The 16155-nt window shown below is 41.2% G+C and overlaps 1 protein-coding gene across 2 annotated transcripts in view; it reads right to left on the bottom strand.

Moving 5' to 3' along the window:
- Positions 1-16149, bottom strand: part of GLDN (gliomedin) — a 41837-nt gene extending 25688 nt beyond the window's left edge. The window contains exons 1-4 of one of the 2 annotated variants that reach the window (XM_019533587.1): positions 16076-16149; positions 10399-10450; positions 7814-7831; positions 3666-3773 (exon numbers count right to left, since the gene is read on the bottom strand). In XM_019533587.1, coding sequence (XP_019389132.1) covers positions 3666-3773; positions 7814-7831; positions 10399-10450; positions 16076-16108 — 211 coding nt within the window. In that variant the 5' untranslated portion in view covers positions 16109-16149. Of the gene's footprint in view, positions 1-3665; positions 3774-7813; positions 7832-10398; positions 10451-15300; positions 15758-16075 lie in introns of those variants that run through there. The other variant, XM_019533588.1, reaches the window with a different exon arrangement.
- Positions 16150-16155: the final 6 nt, after the last annotated feature.

The following is a 16155-nucleotide window of genomic DNA, read 5'->3' as shown; positions in this document are numbered from 1 at the left end:
TAAGGAAATAATTTCTAAAGTAAACGTACGTTCCTTTCCTTTTCTGTCTTAATGGTAAATACACAGCGCATATTATTTATGCAGTATGAAACCAGTCATTTTATCTGATATGCTGTTTATTAGTGTTGTAGTTTTCAATTATTTTTTATGTTCAAGAAATAAAAATAAAAAGTTCTGTAGCTGTTTCTGTAAGGTTTCAAAATATTTGTATAATGCATAGGTCACCAAGCGGGGGGGGGTTCCCTTTAAAAAAAATGTTCTGTAATTTTGGGGGCCTGGCTTGAGATGCTTAGAAACGGAGTCTGAAGTGCTTGGCACCAACATGAGCGTTTCTGGGAGATGACCACCATGAGGAAAGAGGGAAAAAGTGAGAAAAAATGCGCCACTAGGGAATCAGCTCAGAACACAAGAATCCTGACTTCTATCCACCCACAAGCCACCAGAAAACACTTACTGCTTTATTACTTTTAGCACAAACCTTTTCATAGGCTCCTTTACTAGCCTTCCTTTATTTTTCTTTGCTAGTCAATTAAAGCTTCCTGAATGCTATTTAAAAACAAATTTTGAGGGAACAGTTATTCACAATCACTTGCTTTCAGATACTATCCATGATTTTGTAGAACATGAAAAAAAAAACACAGCCATCAATACAACTCCACTTGGCTGTCTTTTAAGATAATACTGCACTCGTTGGTAGCATAACTTGAGCCAAGAAAAACAAAAAATCTCCTCTTCTAGTAAAATTACCTTTATTGTGTTCTTAACATTTTATTTTTCTGACATCATGATAGCGTGCAGCCTTCATTTCCTAGTAATGTCCTCATTCTGCCTCTTCATCCTGCCTCCACACTAGCTATGAGAATGACCGGTCCAGATGCTTTAGGCAGCTGACCACTTAGTAAAACATTAAACACCACATTGCATTGTTGAGTCTTATGACTCCAAGCAACCTCCGTCAGCACATTATGCAGTAAGGGGAAAAAAAGAAAAAGAACAAGACATGTTTATATAATTTGTTTGTCAAAATTTTGTTCTTTCTGCTTTTCTCTCTCTCCCAAAACACAAAAATGTTAGCAACTACAGAAAAGCAAACAATTGTGCTACCAGTAGAGCTGCAAAGTTCTGATGCCAGTGTGAATCATTTGACTAGTCGGTAGATATTGGGTATAAAAACACCATTTTTTTACATGTAACTCAACTATTTAAAATGATTCATCAGTGAAACACAAAATACATGAGGAGTTCTGAGATGAAATCCTAAAGTCATTGGTAAACTGCCATTGTATCTAATAGAGGCAGGATTCACCCTGTTTTCTAAATTTAACCCCAAAAATGGTGTTTGAAACAATTAAAATCACATTCCTGGAGATTCAAGCCAATTGTTTATCTTCAAAACTTGTGGTGACCCGGTTGTAGCAGACAAACTTCCCCAATCCAACCCCCTGTCAAGTCTCTACAGGGCACACAAAGGTGACAGTTCAGCCACCATACCCACCAAATCATGAACACTTTGCTGTGGTCAGCCAACAAAAAACTCCATTAGTATTGGTTCCTTTGGCTGTTTCTGGGAGTGAGGCACTTTGGCAGTGTGGAATGTACACCTCCCAACCAGCCCAGCTTTTAAGTCTCATCTTAAATAGCTTTGGGCCCATGTCCATACTGCCAAATAAGATTAAACAAACTGAATGTGTTTCTTAATGGTACGTTTTACAAACTGAATGAGTTTCTTAATGGTAGGTTTTAAGTAGAGACTACTGCGCTAGGTAGACAGGAGATGAATAATGTTTCTTTCACACACTTGTTCTGATATGAACAGTGTACCATTTGCTCCCACCCTCCACAGTCAGCACAGTAAATACATCAGGGTCTCTGGGCCCAGTGCTCCTTGGCCACACTGGAGAATTCAGGTCCCTGCAAGAAGCTGGGACACTATTCCCTCTTGGCCATGGTCATGTATACACTTAACAACATATAATCTCTCCCCTACATTTAATTAATGCTGCTTGTCACGGGGCGGGGCCCAGGAGCAGACGTGATCTCTCTTGGCGCCCCTACCGTGCCAAGTTAGCATCCAAGCATCCTCGTTCTTGCCCACCACGTCTTTGCTGGTAATATTATTAAAGGGAGGCTGCCTTTTCTGTCCTCCTTGGCCCCTTGGCGTACTCCAGCCGGTACCCTGTCTACCGATGATTCTGTGCACTTCCGCCACAGGGCTATGCGTGCCTCCTACCACCCCTCATACCACCCCCCAAGCCTCTCAGTTGTCCTGGACGTTGTTGCATCTGTGGTCTTTTCTTAGCGGCCCTCTACCCATATGCTCACCCTCTCCGGGGCCTCTTATTCCTGCATGCCCTCCCCGGGGCTTCTTATTCCTACACAATCGCCCCTCCCCCCCCCCCCCCGGGGCTTAACCCAATACCATGCAATCGCCCTCCCTGGGGCTTATCCCGATAGCATGCAATCGCCCTCCCTGGGGCTTCTTATTCCCGTGCGCCCCTTCTGGGGCTTCTTATTCCTCCCTGGGCCTTGCTCGCATGATTCCCGCCCACACTGGGGCCTATGTGTGCCCTCCCTGGGCTTCTCACCCTTGGGGATCAGGTGGCCTCGGCCTTACCTGGCCCTCGAACCCCCTTTCCGGGTCCTACGCCCCACTGGGGCTTCCCACAATTGGGGCACAGGTGGCCTCGGCCTTACCTGGCCCCAGACCCTTTTCTGGGTCTTGCACCCTGCTGGGCTTCTCCCGATAATGCCCACGCTGGGCTGGGGTCGAGACACCCCAAAACACAGTGCCACCTCCAGCGCCAGAAACCCCCCCGCATACACTACTGGGGAGCTCCTATGAGGCCTCCTCCAACCCCTACAGCCTCACCTGGTCCTCCGGTGAAACAACAAACAAAACCATTGGCCGTTCGGCCCCAACTCAAACTCAGGCCTCCCAGCCAAAACATAAACCCTAAACCATCATGCTCTTTATCCTCCCCAAATCCCTACCAGGGGCTCCTCTGCCTGGTATCCTCACACATAAGGTGCTCAGGCCCTCAGGCTCCTCAACTCAGCCTGCTCCCGAAGAGCTCCATCTTCCGCAACTGCCAGAGGAGAACTGCCTATGGCCTCAGCCTGGGCTGTTTATACAGGCCAGGCCCCGCCCCCTCCTGGTCAGCTGACCCTTGTGGTTGCCCCACCAACCAACACCTGTCCTTCTCTTGGAACAGGCACTTCAGTGCGCTGCGACACTGCTGTTTTGGGGAAGCTGAATGTTTCCAATCGCATTTTGGGTCCTCATAAATGGCATACAGTAGTGCAAAGTATTGTTAGAGTGCAGGCCAGCCCCACTAATTTATATTATGGTAGCTCCTGGAGCCTCAACCATGTTTTGGACCCTATTGTGCACCTCTAATTAGTGAGTATACTATACTATGTCTACTATGGCCTCAGTGCGGCATAAATCTGTAGTGATGGCAACACAGAAGTCCATGAAGTCAAACTGATTTAAAGGTGGTAAAGTCAATGGAAGCTATGTCCATGTCAGCAAGGGCAGAACTCTCCCCTATTAGCTGTCTATAAACAAAATTCCCCATATACTTAATTTCATTTCCTAGGTCCATCACCTACAATACAAGTGTACAGTATTAAGGAAGGCTTTATTAAACTGTCTGTCAAAGTACCTATTTTTCCTCTTCTTCCATTTACTCCTGGCTCCCCCTTAGGCCCTGGGAGGCCTGGAATTCCATCGGTTCCATTATAGCCAGGTAATCCGTCGAGTCCAGGGGGCCCTGAACAAACCAACAAGACAAAATCATGTTCAGCAATTGGAAACCATTAACATTTTTCCATCCTTAAAGTTGCTGCACTTATTATATAGCAGATATCTAAAACCTGCCATTATTGGGTTTCAAAGTATGGCATATCCTCCACTGCAAATTCTGTTCATCCTTTTTCTGACACCAATGTGTAAACCAAAATGAGTGACGCACTTTGGCAGTGTGGAATGTACAACTGATCAAGTCTGCTGCAACATGGTAATTACTGCACTCCAGCAGACTCCAGTGTCTCATGTATCAGTGTCCCCTCATTTAAAAATGGCAGCGTGGATGCTCGTTGAATGAGATTTACTTAAAGCAACCCTCCATGAGCCACTCTGATTAAAGTGTCTCCCCACACTCACCACCAAAGCATGTGTATAAATGCCCTAAGATATCACAATCATTTCACAAAATTGTCACTGACAAATTGGTGCTATACATTTTAAAGAAAGCCCAGTAAAAAGAAAGTTTGATTCTGGTCCCTGGGCTTACAAAACGAGGGTCTAAAATAGTGGAGACATGACCATCCTTGGCTGGATGGGAGAAGGATTATAAAACTATGGAATAAGGTTGCCAGGCCTGTTTTTGTTTCTAACAAGCCGTCACTGAAAGATGGTCGAGAACCACCAACAAGAAGTAGGAGTTCTAATCTGTTCCTCGCTCTGCCCCTAACTGTGTGGTCTTGGACTAATCTCCTGTAACTTCTCTGGCACCAACTAACCTCTCACTAAAGTGATGATAGCAATCCCCTACCAGTTAGAATGATTAGGTACTGCTAAACTGCAGATGGCCAGATATAGGAGGAAAGGTAGCAAGAAAGAACTGCAATTAAAGCAGCAGGAGAAAAAGGCAAGTAATGGCCCCTGTAGCTGGAAGTTAGTCAAGTGAGAAGGGAAACAGAGAATGAAATAAGGGGACATAAGAAAAAGAAGTCCAAAGTCCAAAGCCAAAAGTCTATTTTATCCATTTAATGCTTTGATTCAAGACAGTATTTGAGAATGAAATCTGAAACGACAAGTCCCCAAAATACAATAAAACCAGTGCAGTTCTGCTGAGCATGGAATAGGATGTGAAGTACAATACAACTGCGCAAGCATTTGGTAACATGCAGCAGTGCTCCTTATCCACCCTCTGCATGGGACAAGGAAACTGAGGAAAAAGGGGTGACCAGTGAAATGGGGGACATGCCACAGCAGGGGCTATTGTCACAGCCCATGGGACATAGTTGCATTTGTGGTGTTCTTTGCTCTACCATGGGTTTGAAAAGAAACAACTGCCTAACCTAAACTGTGTCATGCTCCCATCCTCAAGGCCCACTTACTCTACCTTGCTTTGATGACCAGCATTTTGGTTTTTACTAGGAAAATGAAAACACAACAGTGTGAGAAGCTACAATTGTTTCTTAAGTTATGGATTTTGTAAATCTTTTGAAGTTAGACCAAACATTTGCTCCCTTCAATTTAAACCGCTGTTTAAAGGAAAACGTGATTGAGCACCCTCTACTTTTCAGTAGATGGAAGCCTGCACCCTGCAAGCAATAAATATTCCTGTTTGAACCTAATCCCTGCCCTACTTCTGGGACTACCAAGGGAATAAAATGGAACACGTGCAGCAGCCCACAAATTGCATTTGACTGAAATCAGAGGGAATTTGAACTTCGAAGTTTTCACAGTTATTCTCAAAGCTGCTGTTTCTAAAGCCTCCTATTCCTCAGCTTTTGCACACGTTACTTTACAAAGGATATTCATACATTTGGGGAAAGGAAGGTTCTGGTTTAAATTCAACAGCATGAATTTTGCCATCCCTATCTTTATCATTAGAACTAGACTTCATACCTCCTGTTTCTTATACCAGTGTTAGGGCCTCTGCTGTAATAAACTAAACTGAACATAATTTTAGGGACCTGATTCAGGGATGCATCCTTGTCTATAAAGAGTGCTTAATATATGCTTAACCTTAGAGTACATCTTTACTCCTACTGACCTAACAGGACTTAAATAAGTGCTTAACTGTTTCCCTGAATCAGAACCCAAATGTGAAAAAAACATGTACAGAACCAAAGGAACTATCCTTAAATAGCAATTACACATAAACAAATTGACCATCTTAGAACCACCCCTGTTTATTGTGAATGGTAGATGCTGAAGCACATGAATGTCGAAGAATACATACTGGTACCTCAAAAAATCCCTCTAAATGAAAAAGTAGTGCATCATATTGTATGTCCATTTATTAGACCAGCTGAGCACAAAAGAAATTCTCCAGTAAAAGAAAAGCATTAGTCAAGATTTGATTATGAAATAAACAATGAACAAATGAAATTAATTAAAGTATTAATTACTTGATATGAATAACATAAATAATAGCTGACATATGTGCAAACACATGCAGACATATGTCTAGCTTATATTATGCATTTCATAATAATTAGTATTTAATTAATTCCTTATGGCTATAACATTCATTTTATTAAAAAAAAAATTATGATGGAAAACATATTATTGAAATAATCGCCTTATTGTTTAGAGTGGGTGTATTTGCTAATAAATGGCTGAAGGATTCTACATGATTGTCAGAAATATTCATATAAGAATAACAACATGTTGAAGTTAAAACAGCCAGAATCACCAGACTATTCCAATTATACATTATCCAATTATATCCCTTCTCATACATTTAATTAGGTATGGGGTCACACTTTTAAACCTGGCAGGTTTAAAAGTGGGCAGGTTGAGGCATGCACAGAGCACCTCTGCAGGACTAGGATGTGCTGGCGAGGCAGACATTGCCTTGCATAGTTTACGAGAACTGCTTCAGAGCCCATCTTCATCTTCCACTCCAAACAGCTCACTGGCTGTGCTGTGGCAGCACGAATAAGGGTTAGACTGAAAATGCCAAAATTAGGCATCAAAGGGACTTAGGAGTTGCCTAAGCTCTGGTTTTAAAAACATGAATAGAAGCTGGATGGTGAAGTTTAATTCTTTTCTGCCTATTTAGCAAGCCCCTTTAAAAATCTGGACCTTTAACCTCTTCAGATTCCCCATCTATAAAATAGTTAAGTATCCTGGTAATCAAATACAAACGTGGGACTGCTGTCCCTCTGCCCCCAGTGTGGAACATGCTTTCCACACTCACCTTCACTTTCACCTTCTGAACTGGAGTCATTGCTGTCCTGACTCTGCTTCTATCGGGCTGGTACTATCACAGCCGAAACCAGGCAACAATGATAGGCAAAGGTCTGGTGCAGCCCTCTTACTGCTATTAGCCTCTGCATGGAAGACCTAATCAGATTTCCTGTACATGATGGAAAGCTACTTCCCAGAGCCCACTACTGTATGCCTTATTGGGAAGGAAGCAGTGAAGCACAATGCTGAGCAGAAAGTAACTTAGGCATTCCATTTTAAAATTCAAAGCATTTAGACCAGAATGACTTTAAACTGAAAAATGGAACTGCCCTAAGAAAAGGAAAACAACCGTTTATCCTGCACAAAGGTTGCAAAGATGAAGTCGTTAACATTTGCAAAGCACTTTTTGTACTTCTGTAGCATGTATCTGAAGCTCTCAAGTTATTACAGTTAATTCATGGAAATAGCTAAAAATACTAAGAGTAATGTGTTAGTGGACGGGCATGACACCCTAAGATCAGCTGGCAGTTAAAGCAAAAATCACTAAAACAGGTTAGATAATGACAGGAGCCTCATAAGAATAGACAGAGAAAAGAGCAGAATTGATTTTCCTCTACACAAATGTTACAAACTCTAGCCACATTGCAGTCAAGCTACAAGAACTTCCAAATATCCAGCATTCAAGTATTTTTTTCTCTCTCTTGAGAATGTTAATTAAATCACAATAAAGGGCTAGTCTTCAGGAAATGTATTAATTCATTCCTCCCTTATACTATTCAGTAATGCAAAACTACTTTTGTCGCAGATATTTTTTCTATATGCTTATTTTTAAACCTGTACCCATCTCAATATGCCTATAGTATTACAGCTGAAACAGTATCTTACCTGGAGGGCCGGGGGGTCCTAAAGCACAAACAAGTAAAAGAACACAAGAGAGAGAAACAAAATGAGCATAACAACAGAAGTAAAACAAAAGCTAAACTCAACTGATTAGCATTATATCTGGGACCTATGCGCCTAACTATTTTGTATTAAAATAACTACTGTGGCATTAGTGCAGACCCAGCTATACTTGCTGAAAGATTATGCCTACAGCAATTATAAAATACCCATTTTTGCATCCCAAGACCAGTCATGTCTCAAACTTCCATTGATAAAGATTTGACAAAGAACAGTCTCTGCAGTATAAGCTCAGTGCAGTTGAATGAATTAATTAGAGACGTTTCTATGCTTTTCCGGTAATGTGGACCAAAATAATCCAGGAATTGTTGTTCCATACTTGGGGCAGTGATAAAATGACTCTGTACTTCAAGAGGAGTTGTGAATGCCATGAGGAAAAACAAATCCTTAGAAAACATTCAGTAAAAGGACACACTTGTGTGCGTCTTCACAAGGAATTCAGATGTTTGAAACAGGCTTTTAAAACTACAGGCCAAAAAAATGGCTTATTTTACATTTAAATCACTTTCTCTTCTGGAAGGGATTTACTTGCTCATAGAAATTCCCTACTGGATAACATTAGATACTGGATTTACTTTTAGTTATTCAAGGAACATACATAATAAAGGGAAACTAGGGAAAGCTTGCCAATTCGGCTCTATAACTTTGACTATGTCTAAGCCAGTTCTCCTCTGGGTAAATAAAAATTATCATCCATCTTCCATCCATATTTCTGCTATCTCCTTTAACACTGTAAATGATAATAGGTGGCACTTGGAAGTACTTTAAAGACTCTTCAAACTGACAGAGCAATGTAAAGGGGTATTAATGTAAATGAGATGCAAGCCCATGATTCTTACCTGGCAGAAGTAAATTATTAACATAAAAACATTGGTATAAGAAGTGGCATGTTATTTATCCTTCAGGATTTCTGGTACATGTGATATATAAAACTAAAACAAAGCAAACCAAAAACAAGGAAGTATGGGGAAATACAATAGATTACTGGTGTAATTAAACAACCATATTCATTATACATTCTACCAGGCCTACACAATTGTTTATAAAAGCCCTCTAAATAAGCATTATGAAAATAACTAAATCTCTCACTTTATACCTGAGAGCTTCAAGAAGTTCAGTATACCCATTGCTTAGCAGAGTGGAGCATGTTTCAGACTAACATTAACACCGTAGTTAATTAATGCTTGCAGTTTTTACCCATCTTGGTAGATAACAGTAAATCCCTTCAGACAATCTGCCAGAAGTGCCTGTTCCCTCTCCACCCCCCTCAACCCCCCCTCAAGCAATTTCTCTCTTGGTGCTCTAAATCACCTTGAATTCACTGAGAATCCTGAATGTCTGTTCATAGTAATATAAGTGGGAAAAGTATTTCAAAAGTAATAAACTTCATGTAACCAAAATCTATAGTGTAGGAAGCTTAAAATTAATAAGGTTAGTGGAGTATGATTCAATCTGTAATGAAGGAACATGGAGTCCATGCAAAAGGACCTAGCAAGCACAGAGCAGTGCAAATACAGAACTCTGAAACCCAAAGCAAGATGCTTTTAACATGTACTTGTCTGCAGCGCAGTCTTTGTTAGAGTCAAATTCCACCTGCAAATTCCATCGGCAATTGCAAGGTGTTTTTGTCTCTAGCATCTTCTCTATCCTGGGAATAGGTATTAAAGCGATGGAACTGCAGTTTAGACCAGACTGCAAATCACCTTAACCATTTTGCTGAATAAACCCCAAAGGGTTCATTCTCTTATTTTCAAACCTCAGTCCGAACAAGTGGTTCTGCCAACTGTATACTTTGCCTAGCAAAGCTGAGATGCAGCTCTCAGGTCTTGGTTAGCGTCTTATTTTCTGGTTTTCCCAGGGTACATAAAAAGTTTTCATGTCTTCCAGCTGTTGCATCAATGGAAGTTCTGAACCCCTGTTGCATTCCCAAGAAAGCAATTTCATATGAGTCTCTAGATCATCTTTTTTTGCTCAAAGAAAACTGAAAACATCGCCCTTCAGAGTCCACCAACTCCATCCTACCTGAACCATGGCAGCTGCAATAGTGACAGGAGACCACTGTCCTTTTCCCTGAGTGTCTAGACATGCTGATCTAGAGGCCTGTCATCCGTGCTCATATAACACCACAAAGTTCCCAACATTATTAACAATTTAGGATTAAGTATCTTTACAAAATCCCCAATTCTGTAATGAGCTCTGAAGAGGTAGACTCTCAAAAACATACCTCAGGTAACAATGTCTCTAAGGACTCTAAATTCTTGCATCTACAACAGGTAGGTATTATTGCTATTACTATAGTATTTCTTATTAATGCTATTACTATAGTATTTCTTATTAATCTCCTTAAAAGGTATAAAACCAAAGATACTGTATATTTTTAGCCGTCCTGTCAGCATCATTCTTTGGTATTTCAAACTCTTTTTTTCTCAAGCTTATTTCTCCCAAATACATTATTTCAACAGAAAAAACAGGATTACGTGCAATGTTTACAGGAGTATTTGTTGACGTACCTGTTAAGCATATCCCTTTTGTGCTGTTACATAAGTCCACCATCACCCGAACCTAATACAGCAAAGAAAGTAAAGTTTATAACAATACACACAGTATCAGTTGCCACAGGAAAACCAACCACCACATCTCTGGTCTGCTTCATTCCTGTATGTGACTACAATGCAAAAAGTAATTATCTGCTTTAAAACTACATTTTAACACTTTACAACCCTTCTAAAATAAGAATGAAATATTTAGGCAATAAATTACTTTTTTCACTAGATGTGTCTGTTGTAACAATTCTACTTTTCAGAACCTGTGCATTGTACCATTTTAACAAATATGAAAATATTTTTAAAAGATACTGCAACTCTTGATATAATCAGAGTATTAAGTCTGATACCTTATTATACCAACACGCAACAGCTCATCTTGTTTACCAGCTATATAAATTGATCCTTAATAATTGCTTTATTTAATATGAGAGAGGGCAGCAATATAAATCAGCATTGAAAGCGCTAGAATTTCATCTGTTCCTGGCACTAAGAAGCTATGATAGTGGGGAGGCACATACATCCCAAAACAGAGCAAATAAATTTGTTCTGATGTTTGTACTCTAGACAGGAGTAACATTTACTACCTTAAGGAAAACATATCTAGTAAAATGTTAAATGTTGTAGGTATGCCCACTGGTGCATATTGGTTTCTTCTACATTTCCTTTATTTACTTCAAAACAGATGAGTATCATCCTAGTAAAATATTCAGTCCTGTGACGTGATGAACTCTTTCAAAACCCATGCATTTTAATGGTAGCATGTAGCATTCAGCATCTTGCAGGATCATAGACAGCTACCAAACATTCCCACTATATGTCTCATCCACTGCATTCAATAAATCAGATTTTTTTTCAGATATCCCAAAGGAGAAACAGAGTCTGACCTCCATCCTTCATTGATCCTAGTGAAAAACAGTGCCTCCATTCAACATGCATGAATATACATACATATTGAACCACAGAATCATAGAAAATTAGAGTTGGAAGGGACCTCAGGAAGTCACCTAGTCCAGCCACCTGGTCAAAGCAGGACCAGCCCCAAACATATCATCCCAGCCAAGGCTTTGTCTAGCCAAGTCTTAAAAACCTCCAAGGATGAAGATTTCACAAGCTGTTCTAATGCCTTACTACCCTCCTTGTAAGAGTTTTTCCTAATATCTAACCTAAACTTCCCTTGCGACAACTTGAGACTATTGGTCCTTGTTCGGTCATCTGCCACCACTGAGAACAGTCCAGCTCCGTCCTCTTTGGATCCCTCCTTCAGGTAGTTGAAGGCTGATATTAAATCTCCTCTCAGCCTTCCCTTCCCCAGACTAAACAAGTGCAGTTCCCTCAGCCTCTCCTCAGAAGTCATGTGCCCCAAGCCCGAACAATTTTTGTTGCTCTCCACTGGTTTCTCTTCAACTCCTCTACATCCTTTCTGTAATGTGGGGGGATGTGAGAGGCAAAACTGGACACAGTGCTCCAAATGTGGCTTTACCAGTGCCAAATACAGGGGAAGAATCACTTCCCTCAATCTGCTGGCAACACACCTACCAGTGCAGCCCAGGATGCCATTAGTCTTCTTCACAATAAGGGCGCACCGGTGGCCTACGTCCATCTTATTGGCCACTGTAACCCCCAGGTCCTTTTCTGAAGAGCTGCTGCCCACACAGTCAGTCCCTAGCCTGGAGTGGTGCATGGGACTGTTCTGTCCCAAGTGCAGGACTTTGCACTTGTCTTTATTGAACCACATGAGATTTCTTTTGGTCCCACCCTCCAATTTGTCTAGGTCTCTCTGAATCCTAGCTACCCTTCAGTGTCTACCATTCCCCCCAGCTTAGTGTCACTTGCAAGGTGGCTGAGTTACACTCCATTCCAACTTCCAGATCATTGATGAAGAAAATGCTATAACTACATGCTGTCTTTTCAAAGGCCTGTTTGATTGGGGTCTGTATACAACTCATACTAGACATGTTAAAAACTACCAACTAAATTTGGCTGTAGTGAGCCCTCTTTGAGGCAGACTCATTCAGGGAAACAGAGGATTTACAACTATCAGATCCCTCGTAACTCAAGAGGTGAGATTCTGTAGCTGAGGAGCATGGGGAAGTTTATTCAACCATTTTGTCTACTCTACCTCTTGTATAAATGGGGAATTTCAGTCTGTACGGCTGTCTATACAGCATCTTTCATCACCTCCTAAGTCTTCTTGTACAGCTCTTCCATCCTTCTTTCAAATAACCAGAGACAAGCACACAGTCATCTAAAACTTTGTAGTACCACAAACAACAACCATCAGCCATAAATTTCTTAAGCCAAGTCTTTGTTACGATCTTCTGCCAACAGCAACACTCGAAGACAGGCTGGCAGACTATGGGGGCATGTGGTCATACTTGAAGACAGACTGACAATACAGGCTGACCTGGACAGGCTTGCAAGATGGGCAGACCTCAACCTGATGTCATTTAATGTGGAGAAATGTAAAGTGTTCCATTGGGGGAGAAATAATCCACAACACACTTACAGGCTCAGCAGTACTACACTTGCTAGCACCACATCTGAACAAGACCTGGGTGTGTGATAGAAAACAAAATGAACATGAGACACCAATGCAAAGACATACCTGGCAGAGCTAATCAAACATTGGCATGCATCTACCGAGGCATCTCAAACAAGGCTAAGGATGTCATCTTCCCTCTTTACTCAGCCCCAGCTTATTTTACTAGTAAAGGTGGCAGGGGATGTAATGGGAAAAGAATTACATCAACACATCAAGCAGTTAGCTACATGAGAGACACTTGAACAGCTCTAACAAGTAGAAGTCAGTCTAAAAGGTGAAGGAAGGTCGTGACTCAGTCTTGCCAACTAAGGTAAATTGATTACAATCTTTATCTTCTAATTCATTCATCATTAACACTGTGAATGATTACTGTAGTTGGTTTAGGTAAATGAATTATTTTGGCAACATGACATCACAGAATGTAGCATAAGCATTCAAAGACATTAATTCTATTAAATAAATTTTGTTTATTGAATTTCAACCAACTGTATTAATACAGCTTTTTTTATTTAAGAGGTTTAGACATTAATTCAGCTTAGCTAAGAATAGCTAATATTTTTTCCATATTAGGATTTTCTTGAATTTTCAAATTGAAAATTCAATTTCCATACTATAATTTACAGTGTGCCAAGTACTCCAAATATTTTTCAATTCAAATGGCATTTTAATCTGAATGGCTTTGCTGAGATTGCTAAAGTCACTGCATCCAATTACCTCAACAGAGTATTTTGGCAAAGCAGTGTAATCTTGGTTACTGTGTAACCACATATGGCACAAGAAGCAAGTATGCCACAGGAAATAGCATCTACAGAGGAACTGCTGGATACAGCATCATAAAGTTAGAAGCCTATCGCTCTTCACAGTTTATGAACAGCTGCCTCATTCAAGGTAAATTAGAAGATAAAACTGATAACAATAGAAAATGCCATGAATCTATTCAGATAAGCTAGTTAGATACCACACACCAGCAGGTCTCACAGTTGTTCAGTTTCAGTGGATCATGCAGTTGTTCAGTCCCATGTGCCTCCAAGTATTTCCTGTCAAAGCTGTTCTCCCTCTACACTGGCAGACTTGCCAGATTCCAGATCCTATTTCCATTCTCTTAAAATCAAATACACTTTTTAGAAAAAACAGCACTGAAAGTAAATGCAACCTGTTACCTGAAACTAAAGCATTCCTCTTGAAGATCAACAATTAGAGAAATAAGCTGTTTACTCAGTAATTCAAAGCATTATATCAAATGCAGCGATTAACTCTGCCTACCAGACCCAATCAGAAAATGAGAGAGAGAAAAGCAAGCCAGTTTTCATGGCTCTGGTATTAATGGCTGCTAATGACTGGGTCTAATAAAGTCTATTTTGCAAGAATCAAAATTAATGTTTACTTTTTCATATAGTTGGTCAAAACACCTCATCTTGCCATCCATTATCAGTATAATTCCATTTATTAGCATCATATTTGTTTAATTTGTCACTAATTTACAATAAAATTTAGAACCTGGCTCTATGACATCAAAAAGCAAAATGCTCTGGCAAAAACTTGGGATATTAAACAAAAAAAGTCTAGCTCAGAAAAAGAATTTAAAAATGAACCAGGATTGGGCTTTTTAATGTGATCTGTACTATAAGGAAATAGCAGGTGTTGTAACTACATACTTTTTTTGTTTGTGTATTTAAATCACGAACTTCAAACACAATATGTGCAAAAAGTGAAAAACATGCTTGTATTCTAAATAAATCAATGTATTAAAGGTCCAGAAGGTAAACACACACAAGCAACTTTATGCACAACATTTTCTGTCCGTGTCAGCACTTAACAGTGCTCAAACTCAAGTACAAGCTTATTATGCAAAATAATAGTCTCATTGAGTGGAGCAACACAGAAAAGTGTTACTCCAGTGAGTAAGCCTTAAACATCAATGGGATTATTTATATCAGCAAAAAGAGCGGGATTTGCCTTGTATAATTATTATTTTGGGACCTTCAGTCTTTACTCGGGCCAAAGCCTTTCCTCACATTTTGATGCAACGCTTTGCTTAGCAGGCAGAAGAATCAGGCCCTAAGGTCTCAGTGCTGGAAACAGTTATGCACTTAAGTAGAACCTCTACCAAGAAAATAAAATCCATTCAAGAGTGAGAAATGTAATGCAGTTTTGCCAAAAGGCTTTGGGATCTGGCACTACAGTATCGAGTACAATAGCGGGTACAGTACCTTTTGCTTGCACTGGCACTACTTACGGACATTAAACCCTTCCAAATTGTAATTTTTTTTTTTTTTGGATACATTGGAAAAGCTCTATCTTGTACTACTGTACATGCAACTAACCTCAAAGTCTTCGGCAGTGGCTTAATTAAACCAAGGACTGCAAAAGGGATCATTTCAGTTGATAGCCTCCTCTTCTGGAACAAGACTGGAATCCTTCCAAATCCCTGCTCAGAGCTGTGTTGTTATTTAGTCTGCACCCAAGTCACTTAAGCAAGTTTAACTGCGCCCTGTGAGAACACAGCCTGTTTCTCATGGGGTTCTCTGCCTCCGTCTTGGGAAATATCCAGCTTTGTAACAACACAATCACTGCACTGGCAGGGCTGGACCGGATAGGTCTTTGCACCGTTTTAACTTTTGTGCGTCTGGGACAGAAAGGAGATTTGTTTCATGATCGAGTGGATTACTTTCCTCCTCCAAGGAAAAGTGAATCGAAGTGAGACACACCTTACAAAATGCACCCCCGCTGTCCACCAAAACAGACAAGCGAAGCCTGCGTGAGAATGTGGTGGCCCATTGGGTCGGCCTCTACTTGGTGAGAGAGGCGAGGGTTTGGGGGGAACCCGGCAATACCTTTTCCTGGCCCAAGTGCGCGGCTGAGACGGAGGCCGGGCAGTCTTCGTCGCCTGTCAGCATGAGCGAGTGTCGTAGCTCACTCGCTAGCCCCCTGTGATCACTCCTCACCTTTGTGCATACAGGTGTGTGAAGAAAGCCAAGATGGCAAGGAGGCCGGCCAGCAGGAAGCGCCCTGCTCCTCCCCGCAGGTAACCTTGAGCTCCTGACACCGCCTGGCGGCGCCTGCCCGCGGGAGACCTTGGCCCCGCTGCCCCGCACCTACCGGCACCATGGAGTAGGTCAGCATCATGAGCATCTCGTCGCTCTCCGCCCGCACGTGGCCCCCGCGCTGGCTCCGCTTGC

This window comes from Crocodylus porosus, unplaced genomic scaffold (assembly GCF_001723895.1).
Source record: "Crocodylus porosus isolate Cpor-Errol unplaced genomic scaffold, CroPor_comp1, whole genome shotgun sequence".
Classification (NCBI taxonomy): Eukaryota; Metazoa; Chordata; order Crocodylia; family Crocodylidae; genus Crocodylus; species Crocodylus porosus.
The sequence above is the reverse complement of the archived record's forward strand: the minus strand, read 5'-3'. Positions and strand labels throughout refer to the sequence as shown.